This window comes from Camponotus vicinus, unplaced genomic scaffold (assembly GCF_025532165.1).
Source record: "Camponotus vicinus isolate PSW18456_S1 unplaced genomic scaffold, iyCamVici1.0 SCAF_7, whole genome shotgun sequence".
In the NCBI taxonomy this organism is placed as follows: domain Eukaryota; kingdom Metazoa; phylum Arthropoda; class Insecta; order Hymenoptera; family Formicidae; genus Camponotus; species Camponotus vicinus.
In genome coordinates this window covers 8,092,092-8,108,750 of record NW_028141979.1, presented here as the reverse complement: position 1 = coordinate 8,108,750, position 16,659 = coordinate 8,092,092, and the positions used below count along the sequence as shown (strand labels likewise).

The window sequence follows — 16,659 nt, the reverse complement described above, 5'->3', positions numbered from 1 at the left end:
TAAAAGAATTATTAGTATTAATTTAATTTGATTAGATTTAATCACATTGACATAATTTAATAAAAAATTTCTTTATTAGATGCTTGATTTTAAATTGAATTTTATGAAAATGACAATGTTGAAAGAAACAATCGTCTCTGAAGAAAAATACTATATTTGTTATGTTTGTGTGTTAAAATTATTTAAATTGTCCTCAGCATATCTAATGTACACATCTTATTTTTTTTAAAAACGGTTATATATCCTGTTTTATTATAATTTACCTCGTATATTATCATGCCAGCTGATCAGAATTTAGTTTTTTAATAATAATTAAATATAATTAACTCTTTATTTCTATAAATTATTAATATCGAAAATATACCTATATTAACTTGATCTCTCTCTTACCGTTCTGAGATACTATCGAGAAATGCCAACGTTCGACTAGCGATATCATAATAAGCCTGTTATAGCAAGGAAACAACCTTGAAAATCTCAAAATAGTATAAAATCAAATGAATACGTGTCTTACCAGTCAATAAACACAATAAAATGCCACATGATTAAATCAACTCTCTTACTCTATATATTTAATTTTTTTAAATACGTTTTAGAACAATTAAAATGTTTTATATTCTCTCTATACTTTTATATTTTTTCTTATGAGCAAACAATCCATCGCTGTTTGTGTCTTAAGGGCTTAGGTGCAGTCATGAGGTCGAAAAAAATCGTTTTTTTGAAATTTTTTTATATGAAAGTACAACATCTCAGAAACATTATGTGAAAGTTTCAAAACGATCGGAATAAAACTCGCAAAGAGACTGGTTTCTATATCTTCGCCCCTCCGACTCGTCGAGAGCGCTCGGTGCAGGTATACGGCAAAATAAAAAAAAAAAAAAAATCTTTGGACGCTCAAACTGCTGCTGAGGATACCCAGTATGGCCCTGGGATCGATGATTCTATGTAAGTTAAAAAAAAAATAATTACCATACTTTTATCAACACCGAAAACTTTCAACGCGTTTATCTCAAAACTGCATTTTTGAAGCCCGTGCGTAAAGTAACTCAAAAACTACTGCACCGATCTTGATAAAATTTTACACACATCTTTAGTATGAATAAAACTCGCACTTGAACGATGGTTTTTTTATATTATTTATTTTTAACCTATTTTACAAGCAATAGTAGGCCGATTTTTTGGGTGAAAATCGTCATTTTTGGTTCAAAACAGTCCCAAAAATTGAAATTTTAATAATTTTTGAAATAAATTCGTTCAAGTGCGAGATATATTAATCTACTAACAGAATCTCTTTGTTTTTTTGATTTTACATAATCCTGTGACGAGTTATCTTACGCACCGCATCTTTTTTTTGAAGCGTCTACGAAAATCTACTACCAGTGGATTAATTATCCATATTTTTTTAAGAAAAAATTCTTAAATATTCTTTAAATATTGCTCTTTTATGTAGGAAAACTTTTAAATAAATACATCCATTCAGAACTTAAAAAAAAATTATCAAAAAACTGCTTTTTTTCGACCTTGTGACTGTACCTAAGCCCTTAATTTATTAGCTTTAGTTAGATTTATGGTATTCAATGTTCAAAATCAATATTTTCTTACTCTATAAATAGAATAAAAAACAGGTTTCGAAAAAAAATTACATAGAAATAAATTTTGCAAATTGTCGTATAATATGTTATATAATTTTATACTTTTGTTTAAGTGTTACATAAATGATAAAATATATACCAATAAGAAAATATGTGCAAGGAAGCTATAACGTTTTTAGATTATTAATTTCGAATTTATGAAATTTTTTATATTACATGTTCTTATACATTACATGTTCTTATGCAATTATTTAATATTATATCTTAAAAGAATATCAAAAGTTGTAGATTCAAAGTTCTTAATATTTCGATATAATTTTAATTTTTAATCTTTCAAAGATATTTTAATTTAAAATTTTTAAGTATTAACGTCATATGCATTATAATTATCAAGGTATTGCTATAAAACGTTCGATTTTTGACATTAAAATAACTTTAGAAGCATCAGATGTCTGCGAATTAAGAGAATAATTTATTACATTAAAAAATCAGTATTAATCGGAAGGATTATAACATATACTTAGTTGTAAGTATTATGAATTGAAAAATCAATATTATCTGTTTTGAATTTAATCTGATAACAAAACTGTACATTTGATCAATTCTAAGTCCAATTAGACATAATCCAATATAACATTTCTGATTTTTTAACCCAATGTATTTATTTAGCATCTTTTAATTTTGTTGAACAGTGTATATATAAATTTCACAAGATCAGTAAAAGTAAAAGATCAGTACAAATTAATTTATCAAGATAATGTTGAAAAGTTCTTATTTCATTTTCAAGCTTGAAGTCTGCACTTTAAGAAATATTTGTAAAATTTTAAATGTAACCCTCCGCTGCTCCCGCCTCTTTTCCAAAAGTAATTTAGTTTAATAACACATATTTTTTCGTGACTATGTTATAATTATTATATAATAGATTAATAATAAATGTATAATAAATTTTTCTTTTGATATACGTTGAAATATAAAAAAGATGCATCAATAAAATACACAATACAATAAAAATCTCTTATAGAAATCCAGCATCAAAGAAGTTAAATTCCCTCAAGTGGAAGACAGTGAAAACGAAACCGATGAAGTATTTCACTGGAGTATACATAGAAAATTCAACTAAGATAATTATGAATAAAAATCTTTTCTGGAAGAGAATGACATTCTGGGATGAACTAACACATCAAATGAAGTTTCGTGGGGCGGATTAAAGGAATTTTAAGGAGGAGTTATAATTCTCAATCTTATTAATCACATACATTTTTATATATAAGTAGTGCGGAAAGAACTTTCAGTGATTGTAAGAACACCAGAGTTGAGATCTCATATGAAGTCTTAAGAACTGATTTTTAAAATATATTTTTAAATTTCTTTTTATTGGAATATTCATTATTTCAATTAAAACTTTATAAATTACTTATGAATCTTATTATAAAATTTTGTAACAAAATTATTTTAAATACATGTTTCTCAAGACATGAAATCACGTAATATTTTTGCAGAGTTTATTTTATTTTAAACATAAACTTTTTTATAAACATTATTAACAATACATATTTTTATCATAGATAAAGTAAGATATATACGTAATTTTTATAATCTTCTATTAAATAATCTATTAAAAATCTAATCTATTAAAAATAATTGCAAAATAAGTACATGCTTTGGTACGATTAATTTTTAGACTAATAATATTATATAACAATAACAATTTCTGTACAATTTTTCTGTTAGTTTCTCACCGCTTGTAACGCAATTTAATGATCGGCATATATAAATACTTCTAATATATTGATTGTCCTTAATATATTAATTGTCTAATAATTTTCTTTTTTATAATAAAAGAAATACATCTTAATAGAATAAAAAAATGAATCTCCAAAGAACAAAGAAATTTCATAAAACTTTATGTCATATTTTTGTCAGTATTGCATGAACACACTAAAATAATATATCTATAATGAATAAAAAGAAGATGTAATAATTATAGATAATTTATTCTTTTGTGTTCATTAAATTTTTTACGTTACAAGTTTAGATACATAGACACATATATATACTATATCTAATTGATAATTAATAATTATATCAATTCGAATAATATACTAAACGTGTGACATTTGCCATTTTGTTAATCTTAATATAAATTTAATTGTTAATTTGTTTTCTATTAGAGACATCAAATTACATATTTTAAATATTTGCGGCACATACGTTATATATGATGATACACTACTGATATCTTGTGTACTGCAAAAACAATAAATTTCTGACATCAACATAAGATTTTAAAAGCCTTAGATCTTTTAATTAAGAGAATAAGTTGCTTTTTAATACTAAAAAGTCTTTCTATCAACCAAAAAGGATTAAAATATGTAATTTATTGCAATTTTTTTTTGAATAAAATAATCAGTATTATCTGTATTAAATTTAATTTGACAATAAAACTTTGAAACTCTATTCTTAAACTCTAAATTCAACAAAGAAATATTAAATCTAAATCAATTTGTTAAATCTAATTCACTACAGAACTTCTGATATTTTATTTAAACTATTTATTTAGCATTTGATTCTAATTTATAAATCATCCGCTTGTTCATTTTTTTTACCCTTTTCTTATTCTAGAGTTATTGTAATTATAATAAAAAATTGTTAGGTATTCATTTTTATGACCACTGCGCTACTATAGTTGTAAATATGGCTGCACTTTTCTGTTTTTCTAATTCTGTTTTTGTACATTACGTCACAGGTGTAATTTACTCTCTATCTTTTGTATTATTCAATCGAAACTATTATGTTATTTCTGTCGCAACGATTATTTGACGCCCATTCAATATACTGTACTCCATATTATTTTTTATTCCTCCGAGTACAATAAAGTTACATCTACTAGCACGTTCTGTCTCATACTGTGATCTATAAAAATAATTATCATTAAGCATTAGCTCTTTGGATTTATGATTAATATCTTAAGAATGAAATTTTTATAAAATTTGTATGATAATTGTGAAATATTTCATATGTGCATTACATAATACACATTACATAATATATCAATTCATCTTGAAAGAAATATTCTTTTTTAATTATAGCACACAAGTAGTACTTTAAGAAATAGAAAAATTGTAAGAAAAACCGCGTAAAAGACTTCCAAAAGAAAGAAGACGTAATAATGTTTACTATAACTGCTTAAATAGTACTCATTAACTTTTTATTCTAGTATTAACCGCTATGTCATCGTTATCGTATATGTATTTTTTATTCGTGAATGCATATTTTTAACCAAAATGAATAAATGAAAATACAAGAACTATTCATATGTTAAAAGTAAATATGTGCAAGCATTACATTTCGCTATCTTTTATCTGATTAGATTTATTAACCATCCAAGTTTTCTTTAAAAATATCGCCAGGGTCTTTTATAAGATGTCGATATTGGTACAGTTGAGACTTTATTTGAAGCCAACGTAGTGCTAGCTTGCTATTTACATACATTATTATACTCTCCATATGTGTTTTTCTAAATAACCAGTATCCGTTTAACTAAAAAAAAATTATTTTAACATTTATTTTCAACAGTAATTACTTTTCGTACTGTAAAATTCTACCACATTTTCTAGTTATTAGGGTAATTAAGATAAAATAGTAATATGATATAAAAATAAATAAGCTTAATAATAAGAAATTAATAATTAAATATATCTAAGCTTATAAAATTTACCTTATCACCATATTGATTATCATGATCATAATTAATCAGAGAAGGTGGATATTTCAGAAGATACTGGACCTTATATTTCATGTATTCCTTTATCTAAAATAAATTGCCTTTTTTGATTAATATGTAAATAGTAATTTTATATTTTATCTTCTATTTTATAATATAGCATAATATAATATAATATAGTATAATATAATATAATATAATATAGTAGAATTTTATATAATATAATTTATCTTTAGCGTAATTAAGCAACGAAACGTCTGTCTGAAGAAACTTTAGATTGATGTAAGAAAAGATCAAGAAGTTAAATTAAAAAACTTTCACATATAATATTCTGCAATAGATGCATTTTTATATAATAGATCATATAATAGAATATAATCCCCTCTAATTTCCACATATTATTATGCGTAATTATTATTAACTTTCACAAGAAGCCATTAGAAATAACTTTATATACGGCTTCCGAAATTATATTGAATTAAAGAAAAATAAAAATAACCTGTAATTAACAAAAATAATACAATAGAAATACAATAGAAAGTTTTATAATTTATGTATAAATGTCCAATCCCGATGTTGTCCAATCAGCAATTCTAATACATATATCATAGAACAGATAAGTCTAAATTATGTTCAGACATACGGTATATATATTGATAATTGATATTCAAAAGAAAAGATTAATGAACAATTATATTTGTGTACATCTACATTTGTATATATAAACCTACATATATGTTTATAAAATTTACCTTGTCAATTTGTTGCTTAGAATGTGCATGGTTAATGATGATAGTTAATAATGGAATAACATCGATTTGTCTATAAAAACGAAACAACAACTTTATATAAGTTATTTAGAAAACAGAGCAAATTTTGTAATAATTGTACAATTGTTACATATTTTTACAAAATAATATTATTACATGGGTTTAATGCTTTCCAAATTGTATAATATGGAATCAAATATTTCGATATTCTTTGCGTGTCTCGCAATAATAGAACACAAACTGTTTATATGATCGAAATCTGTGATTATTTTTCCCTCAACAGCGCCCAATTTCATTATATCTATATACTTGAGAATGATTGAGAAATTTTTGGAGCAAGCTAAAAATTTTAAAATATTATAATCTGATTTTTTCAAATATATATTAAACACTTGCATCCAAATATCGTCACTCGCTGACTTCAAACCATTGCAGAATATCCATTCTCTCCATCCCGGCCAAATTCTGATATTCAGAGTGAAATAAAAATAGATAATTAATGAAATAAAAATAGATTATTAAAATTTAAGAAATAAAAATAGATTATTAAAATTCGTAATTCTATTTCTTGATCATATAAATTATCAAGCATTTCACAAAATATTATATAAAAAAATGTATGTATAAAATGGACGTGATTGAAAAATAATTGTACAGAGTAATTACTTAGTGTGGTTGGTACGAATCGAGAGAAACCGATTTAATTCATTTTTAGCTATTGATAAGCAAATAGTATGATCCAAGGTGCATAACCATTTTGTAGCCTCTTGCCTCAAACATTCAATGAAAACGCTCCCCTGACTCAATCTATCTGATTGCAAATCGGGATATTTTATATTCCATAAAATCGTATTCAATAATGGTATTACTTCTGTCTACAAATTGTTAAAAAACGTATAAGAATTTATATATTTATTTATATGTTATAGAATAATTTATGAAGTTTGTGCATGTACTTCTATTTAAAAAACTGTAGATATACAATATATATATTCAAATAATATAATAATCTTCTTATAAGATTAAAAACATAATAAATGCGTGATTATGTTACACCTAATTAATACAATTTGATATTATCTAATATCTAATTATTATTCTTTTTAATACTAATTATTACAAATTATTGTACGAAAATTTAAAAGCGGAAGTTGAACTTTGGAAAGTTAAACATTGTGTATATTCATCTATATTTTATCAAAAATAAATTTTAAAATATATTAATTTTAAAATATCAATGCGTTGTATACGTTGTTCATATATACAGGGTGACCCATTTTAACTTAGGCAGCCAAATAACTCGAAAAATAAGCAAGATAGAGAAAAATGTTTTAGACAAAAGTTGTATGGTTTCGAGGGGGCCATAAGATGGTATCATTGGTTTGACCTTGAAGAGTCATTTGAAGGTCACGTGAAGGTCACTTCAATTTTTTTAAATGGAACATCCTATATATTTTTGTACATTCTTGTAGCTCATCTCGAGAGCTTTCCAAAACACTATAATTAAGTACATTTTCGTTAAGTACTTTTTGAGGTATGAGGCTTGAAATAATTTCTTAATTTTACATAAACCGTAAAATATCTTGTAAAATATTCATTTTTCGATTACCTTACCTTAATAGTTTTATGTACAAAATAATGAGAGGAATCAATTGGTGTAAAGAAAACACATAGTTGTTTTTAAGAAAAAATATGGAATTGTTAATTGCAAATTACATATTTTTTCTTCAAAACAACTATGTGTTTTCTTTACACCAGTTGATTCCTCTCATTATTTTGTATGTAAAAGTATTAAGGTAAGATAATCGAAAAATGAATATTTTACAAGATATTTTACGGTTTATTTAAAATTAAGAAATTATTTCAAGCCTCATAACTCAAAAAGTACTTAACGAAAAGGTACTTAATTATAATGTTTTGGAAAGCTCTCGAGATAAGCTACAAGAGTGTGCAAAAATATATAGAGTGTTCCATTTAAAAAAATTGAAGTGACCTTCACGTGACCTTCAATGACTCTTCAGTGTCAAACCAATGATACCATCTTATGGCCCCCTCGAAACCATAAAACTTTTGTCTGAAACATTTTTCTCTAAAATGCTTTGTTTCCGAAATAATTGCGTGCGTTAATTAAAATGGCTCACCCTGTATATATAAGAACAATGTACACAATGCATTTATATTTTATATATATATATAAATTATTTAATATAAAACGCACATTTTTTTACTTACAGAAACTAATATTATTTATACCTTTATAGGTGCGCTTTCTGGAAATGCAAAGAAACCCGACATATATTCCAAGTTTTTGAACATAGGATACCATGCGATATAATCTGTATCTCGCCATAGATAGTGAGAAATATCCGAAAATATAGTGGAATTTAGTTTGCCTGTCATCACAAAGTGAAATGTGTCGTCCATGATTTTAGCACGATCGAGAACATGTATTTTTCTAAAAGATTTGGAGTTCAGATGTATCGAAAGTCTACCCCAATTCTCGGCATCATAATTGACGCGATAGCATCCTGTCGTTTGATAAATAAATTCTGAATTAAATTAAATTTTTATTGAATTTGTCAAGTAATAATTTGATATATCTTTTGTCTTCTTATATTCAAAGCATATAAAAAATATATTAAAAATTGTGATTATTATAAGAAGCAAACTGTGGATTATCAATATTAAATTATGTCACGCTGTTAAATCAATTTAGAGAGCTATGCAAAAAGAGTTATATCAATTTAGAGATCTATGCAAAAAGAGTTATATCAACTAAAATTTATTTTGTTATTTTTACATTTATAATCAAAATAATGATAATAAAATTATACTACATACTTCGTTGCGTCTAACATTTTAATATATTATATGTGTAATCTTTAGATCGTGCATAAAATTTTATTATAATAATAATAGATTATGTAGACATAATTTATCAAATATAAATAATCAGGTAAAAATATAGAATCTTTATGCATATTATGTGTGTGTAGCAAAAATTGCATATTATTAATATTAAATAACTATTATAATTAAGTCATTATAATTACATCATCCAATAATTAAATTATTAGATATTAAATAATTTTAATCATTGTTGGATGCTTAAGAAAAATGTTCTCTAAATAATATATAAAAAATTTGCTATAGATTGAATTATATACAGGATGTTCCATTTTAACTTTTACACAGTAACTCGAAAACAGGCGTTTTGGAAAAGAATGTTTCAAATCAAAGTTGTAGGATAGGGAGAGGAAAATAGGATAGGAATATCAGTTGATTTTGTAGATATCAAGGACAACCTAGTTGTTTTTAAATTTAACTACTCTACTTTGTCTATATAAGTCAATTTCTCACAATATTCCTCGCAAAAAGTTATAAGGATAAAATAGCCAAAAATTGAATAGTTTACGAGATATTTTATACTTTAAGTTGACAAAATTTTACATAAACCATAAAATATCTTGTAAAATATTTACTTTTCGATTATCTTACCGTAATACTTTTATGCACAGAATGAGAAACAACTGGTGTAAAGAAAACACGTAATTATTTTTAAGAAAAAATATGAATTTGCTACGAGCAGCTATAGAAAGTAATAAAAGTATAGTAATAAAAGTATAGTAATAAAAGTATACGATAAAAGTATAATAAATTTATCGATTAATATTTTATAATTACCACTTTGTTGTAAATTAGCCAATATCCAGTCATTCTTGTCTATAAAATCTATATTTAATATATGGTACGAAATATGTGGGTCTAACCACACTGCAGGCAATATTTTTTTCGAATCGGAATGCGTCCGCGATGTAATATTCAAAAATATCCATATATTCATATTAAAATTGTCTACAGATATATTCAAGCTGTTATTATTATAATTTCTTTTCACATTTATCACAGGGTACTGATTTAGCTGTCTCCAACCAGCTATTCTATCCTTTACATTGTATTTGATTTCAGTAGGTGATGCATCCATAGCAGCTTGCATAACATGCCAGAAAACATTAATGCCTCTAGAGCTAAAAATCCAAACAACGACGAATTATAAGAAAAGATAAATAAAAAAAGATATATTAAGAAAAATATTGAAAAGCATTCGAGATTTTTAAAGAACAAAGTAAAATTGGAAGAGCAGTAGTGACGGAGAAATGTAAATTATATCAAATAGAATTGGAATAATAAGAAAGTATTAATGGTAAATGGCAGAATACAATCAATAGGATAGTAATTAAAAAAGATAAATGTATTACAGAAAAGAAATAAAGTAAAAGAAAAAAGAATTAAAAGATATAAGTAGGGAACATATGAGAAGATTTAAAAAAAACAAGAATGAAATAGATGTATAACGAAAAAAGTTAAAGAAAATTGGAAGAAGACGAAAATTAAAATAATAAATAAAGAAGAAACAATTAAAATAATAATAATAATAAGTAAAATAATAAATAAAGAAGAAAATAAATAAAGAATTAAAATAATAAATAAAGAAGAAACAATTAAAATAATAATAATAATAAGTACAAAAACAAAGTCGAAGTTAAAAGTTAACAAGAGAAAAATTAACAAGTCTTGAAATTACTAATAAAAATCAAGTATAAATAAAATTATATTAAGAAACATAGAAAAGAATAAAATCATAGAAGAGAAAATCGATAAATAAACAAAAATAAATTTCAAAAATTGAAAAATAAAACAAAAAATAATTTAAAAAAGTAAATAAAATTAAAACATCTTTTAAAAATATGCATTTAAATTTATTATATAATAATATTGTAATCTATATTACTCACCGCTTTATATCCTTAAGTATATTTGAATATATTTCCATACCATTTCGGAACACTTCTTCGGGGAGTATTGTTTGCAATGTGCGGAACATAATGCTTACTACGAAAATTGACATTATAAAATAAAAATGTAGTATGTATAAAATAAATTTGCTATACCTCATTTGGATATATGAATTTTTAAACATAACTGTTAACTTTTATATAAATAAGGTTAACTTTAATTTTATTTTTAATAAACTTTAATTTTAACTTTTTAAACTTTAATTTTATTTTTAATTTTATTTTAAATAAAATTTTGATAAACGTTTTACGAAAACAATAATAAAAATAAATCACAACTAAATTATTTTTTTTATTATAATGTTTTTTATATGTAGCATTAAAGAATTTATCGACAATGAATTATTTGCTTGATTATACCCTTGATATAAAGAGGAATTTCAAAAGAGCTATTGAATCCTGATTTATTCGTGAGCGGCCATGTGTCCTTAGTGCTCCAATGAAGAACATCATTTTGCATTTGAACTACAAAGAAATCTTGTATCCGAAAAAGCGGAAGTGTCTGGAAAAGATTTTAATATAATTAAATAAATATTCAATCAAAAGAATTGCTTACACATTAGCAACATACATTAAAACCGTTAAAATATATTTAAAAAAATTTACACACATTCGTTCAATGAATTTTTCTTATTAAGTTTAAAAATATATTTAAGTATTTAATGATATTCAATGATATTATTTTAAATTATGTATTTTTAAAGTTATTTAAAAGTATATACATATGTCAATATGTATTATATAAATTATGATATTTTAATTTAATGTTGCTTATGTGATAAGTTTTGGCTGATTATCGTTATAGAAATCTAAATATTTTTAAATTCCGATTATTTGAGATTGTGATTGAAATAATTAACGCTAAATATAAAGTAACCTTATTGGCGACGTAAATTCCAAAAAACGTAGCAAAACCTTTGCTTAACCAGAATTCCCACTCATATGGATCGATTCCATTAAAAAGCCATTCGTGCGCCATCTTATATGCTATTACTTGTGTTATTTCAATTTTCCGTATCTCAGAATCTATTCTTTCATTATAGATAATATCTTCTTCTCTAAAAATAATTCAGAAGTATCACAATAAAATATAGAGAATCTCTGTTATAAATATGAAAATTAGTTATATCATAGATAAATTAAATAATTAAATTATATACATATATATATATATAGATAAATTAAAAAGAAAAAGTAATTGTTTTAAGAAATAATATATTATATGTGTTCATTTACAAAAACATAGACACATACGCAAATTACTCTGTTAACTATGATACATTATTATTATTTATTGAAATACTATAAATATACAAATATACATATAATTTTGATATAATTTTATATCAAAATTATATCAATTATATCAATTTTTCTACAATAGCGAGTAGCGAGAAAAAATATTATTTTTTGATATATATTAACATTTCCTTCTAAATATATTTACCTATGAAGAACGGATCCCAACATTATCTCTTCTACGTCGAACAACTCCGGAATTGCGATGTGATTTACTTCCGGAGTTTTCCTGATGTACGGCAATTCCTTTTCTAAGAACTGCGTAATATTTTTAGCAACTGTGTATGCAAATTGCACACGCGGTAACATGTCAGTTCTGCACAACAATCTGGCACTCTGATTTGTTTCTGAAGTAAAGGCGAGATGAAACACACCCGCTGCTATGAAATAAACGGGCATTACAGGAGTAGATTCGAAACGTGTCCATTGCATATTATTTTCATCCATATTTACTTCTTGGACGGGCATATTTGATAAAGCCGTGTAGTTTGTATGATGCTTTATAGAAATGTTATAACTAGCATATAGAGTATCCTTCAAAAATGGAAATAATTTTCGAGTCGCAAATTTGTAATAATGCGTTGCAGACAACCACCTAGCATATGTAACAGTATATTTTTAATAAAAAATATAACAATATATTTTAAATAAAAAGTTTATAATAAAAAGTTTTCAGTTATTACTGAAATGTTAGAAATTAAAAGAGAAAAAGAAAGAAATGGAAAACAAATGTACATAAAAACTTAAGCATACTGTTAAAAGATTAATTATAATATATTTATATTATATTACCATTTTACTATTATGCTATATTTTTATTTAATATACATGTACGTCATAAAAAATATTTGTAATAGTATAATAAATCTATAATATCTATATATAAATCTACATATCTATAATAAATCTACATAAAATAATATATTCATAAAATTCTCTAAAATATGCACTTATATAAGATAATAAATATGTGAAGATGATAACATATAACAGCATTTCTAATATTTAAGATTTTGTTATCTATGTGTGATCAATATCTATCTTGTATTAAAAAGTTTTTGATAATAGAAATACTATGTATACTTCCAATGCAAAAGATTTTTCCTCAATTAATTACTTATAGGAAAATTTTTTATAAATTATAACAGCTATGTTTAAATAGTACTTTATTGAATCATATGATATATGTTAAAATTATGTCAACTGTAGTAATAATAGTAATAATACTACGAATAGTTTGCAAAAATTAAAGCAAGAATAGTACATATTTATAGAGTCTAAGTTATTTAACGCTTTAAAAACTACTCACACTCTATCATTTTGTTTATTCATGTAAGTTCTAAATCCGCCATCTTCAGCTAAAAACCCGGAAAATTTCATATTCACAGTATAATTTCCTGATGATAAATTATACGGTAAAGAAATGGTGGTTATATTCGTTTTAGTGTCGTAGATAAATTTCTTCGGTCTATGAGCAAAAACTTCTTCTTCGCTTTCTTCAGATATTTGTGTATTATTTGTTATCGTAATTCTTGTTATCGACAAATTTTCTGTATAAAAATATATATCTTGCATTTCATCAAGAATATATATGCGGACATTATATTCGCCGTAGAAGATATCCTCATTGACATATAGTTCAAAATGGATGTTATAATGTTGCAGTACACTCAGCTTCGGTAGTACGGACAATTGTGCATCATTAAAAGGAGTCGTCGCGACAATGAATATTAGACTGCAACTTAATACTTTTAGGAATGCCATGTCACTCTTTTTCTCTCTCTCATTCGTCTTAAATGTCTAATTAACCATCTTTTCTTCTTGAAACAAAAATACAAATAAAATAATATATATGTATATATGTGTATATGTATGTACATATATACATACATGTGTGTGTGTGTGTGTGTGTGTGTGTGTGTGTGTGTGTGTGTGTGTGTGTGTGTGTGTGTGTGTGTGTGTGTGTGTGTGTGTGTGTGTGTGTGTGTGAGTGAGTGAGTGAGTGTGTGTGTGTGTGTGTGTGTGTACATATATATATATATATATATATATATATATATATATATATATATGTAATAAAAAATTTGCTTCAATTATTGCTTTTGTTATGTATAAAAATAATATGAATAAACATGAGTAAAAAATATCACATCATTTATTATTAATAAAATATAGCCTTAGGATAAAAGAATTATAATCTTGCAATATATATGTATATTTTAGCGAATATATTAGCCCTTTGTACTCCACCTAATTTTATTATATGACTTATCAGCAACTCCAAGATATTTTTATGGTACCTTTGGTGACATTAAAATACATACATTAAAAAATTATATATCAAATAAAAATTATTATATCAAATAAATATAAAATTCTACTTTACTGTCATCACTGCTACTCTCAGTATTATAAATAATTTCACTACAATCAACAGAAAAACAAATAATATAAATAACTTTTTGTTCATGCTTGAGATGGCTGAGTGTAAAATAAAACACGAGCCCACTTTTTTGTTGGTTTGATATGCACGTTTATTTTTTTGCAACTAATGTCACTTTTATTTCAGCCTATATTGTGTGTAAATCGTCTGAGTCGTTTAGTTTTTATCATTTGCTTCTTGTTGAAGACACTCTTTTCAAGGCGGCCGGCATGTTTGATCTCTCCTTCATGCAATATTCTATGCTTAGTTGCCAATCAGAAAATCAACCAAAAGGGGCAAGAGACAATGACCGCGCTTATTATCTTTAGTTTTGAGCGCTCTCGCGCGGTAGTGTCTCTTGCCCCTTTTGGTTGATTTTCTGATCAGCAACTAAGCATAGAATATTGCATGAAGGAGAGATCAAACACTTTCTTTGTAAAATATATGTCGCCTTAGCGGCGCCTCTAATGTTGCGATACAAAGTATACATGTTGCCGTAGCAGCGACTATGGAGTACAAAGGGTTAATTTGATTAAGTTTTATCACACTTAATAAAGAACTTTTAACACATTTTATAAAGAACTTTTTTATTAAACGTTTAATTTTAAATTAGATTGTGTGATTTGTTTTTATTTCATAAATAATATAATAACATACGCTTAAAATTAAAATTCTGTCCTTTTAATAATTTCGAAAAAGGCAGACATTTTTGACCAAAAGAATTATACATGTTATGTTTCTACGTTAAAATTATTTAAATTGTCCTCTCGGTGTACATAACGTACACATTTTATTTATTTTTAAACGACTATGTAGGTATTTTCTTTTTATAATCACTCGCCTTTCGTATATAGTTATCTGCAGATCAGAATTTAGTTTCTTGATAATAATTAAACGTAGTTATCTCGTTGTTACCATATATTATTAATGTCGACAAAAACTGTATCTACATATATTTGATCTTCATGATCTTCACTACATATATTTGATCTTCTGGGAAACTACCGACAAATAACAACGTTCGATATCTGAAATCATAATAAATATGTCATTAAAACAACTTTTAAAATCAAAATAATGTGAAATCAGGTTTAATAAATGTCTTATTTATCAATGAGTAATAAAGTGTGAATATTTGATTAAATTAACTCCCGCGATTTATATTTGATTGTAAAATAATTATTTTTGAAAAATATTTTAAAGCCATCCGAGAAATTGTATTTTATACTTTCATTTTCTTTCTTCTAAGCAAATAATTCATCTCTATTTCTATCTTAATTTATTAAGATGTTGTAGTTTTTTTTACATTAAATGTTTAAAATTAATATTCTCTTCTTCTATCACATAAATAGAATAAAAGACAGGTTTCGAGTAAAGAACTCAACAGAAATGAATTTCGCTGTATTATATGTCATGTAATATACATTACATAATGTCGTTTCTTTGTGTTACATTAATATTAAAATATTATTAATAATTCCAGTGAAAAATGTGCAAAAAGAGATATCGTTTTTAAATAATCAATTTTCAAATTTATCAAGTTTTGACACATTATACAGGGTGTCCCTGAGCATGAGCTCACGCACTTGTGAGGAGGTAGAGCGCAGTAAATTAAATAAAGAAATCCTATTCCATGTAACGATTTTTGTAATAATAATAGAAATATTAATTATTGAATGTTCATCACAGTTATTTTCAAGGTCAATTTTAAGATTGACAGAGGCACTTTCAGAAAAAACGTTTGATACAAAAGTTTCTTATTTTTTCACGTACAATTCGAATCTGTAATAAAAAGTACCATGTTCCCCTAAAAAAATTCAACTTCCGATCCGGATGGCGTATTTCCGGTCAAAATCAAAAGTTGAAAATATCACCATTTGATAGAGCGTACCCGATTTACTTAAAAATTGTTCGCGATTTTTGACAAAAACCATTTATTTTCATTTTAAAAGGGGTGTACGGGTGGTCTGGGACACCCTGTATATATAACACAAGT

At 25.1% G+C, this 16,659-nt stretch overlaps 1 protein-coding gene across 1 annotated transcript; it reads right to left on the bottom strand.

Moving 5' to 3' along the window:
- Nucleotides 1-3,116: 3,116 nt before the first annotated feature.
- LOC145974381 (thyrotropin-releasing hormone-degrading ectoenzyme-like) lies at nt 3,117-15,362 on the bottom strand. Its single transcript, XM_083104187.1, has 14 exons — nt 15,321-15,362; nt 13,551-14,061; nt 12,390-12,836; nt 11,820-12,000; nt 11,303-11,444; nt 10,883-10,979; nt 9,771-10,114; nt 8,340-8,614; nt 6,753-6,961; nt 6,243-6,551; nt 6,069-6,138; nt 5,311-5,403; nt 4,938-5,132; nt 3,117-4,505 (listed from the first exon to the last, which is right to left on the bottom strand). The coding sequence occupies exons 2-13, from the start codon at nt 14,003-14,005 to the stop codon at nt 4,968-4,970; spliced, it is 2,787 nt and encodes a 928-aa protein (XP_082960313.1). The 5' UTR covers nt 14,006-14,061; nt 15,321-15,362; the 3' UTR covers nt 3,117-4,505; nt 4,938-4,967.
- Nucleotides 15,363-16,659: the final 1,297 nt, after the last annotated feature.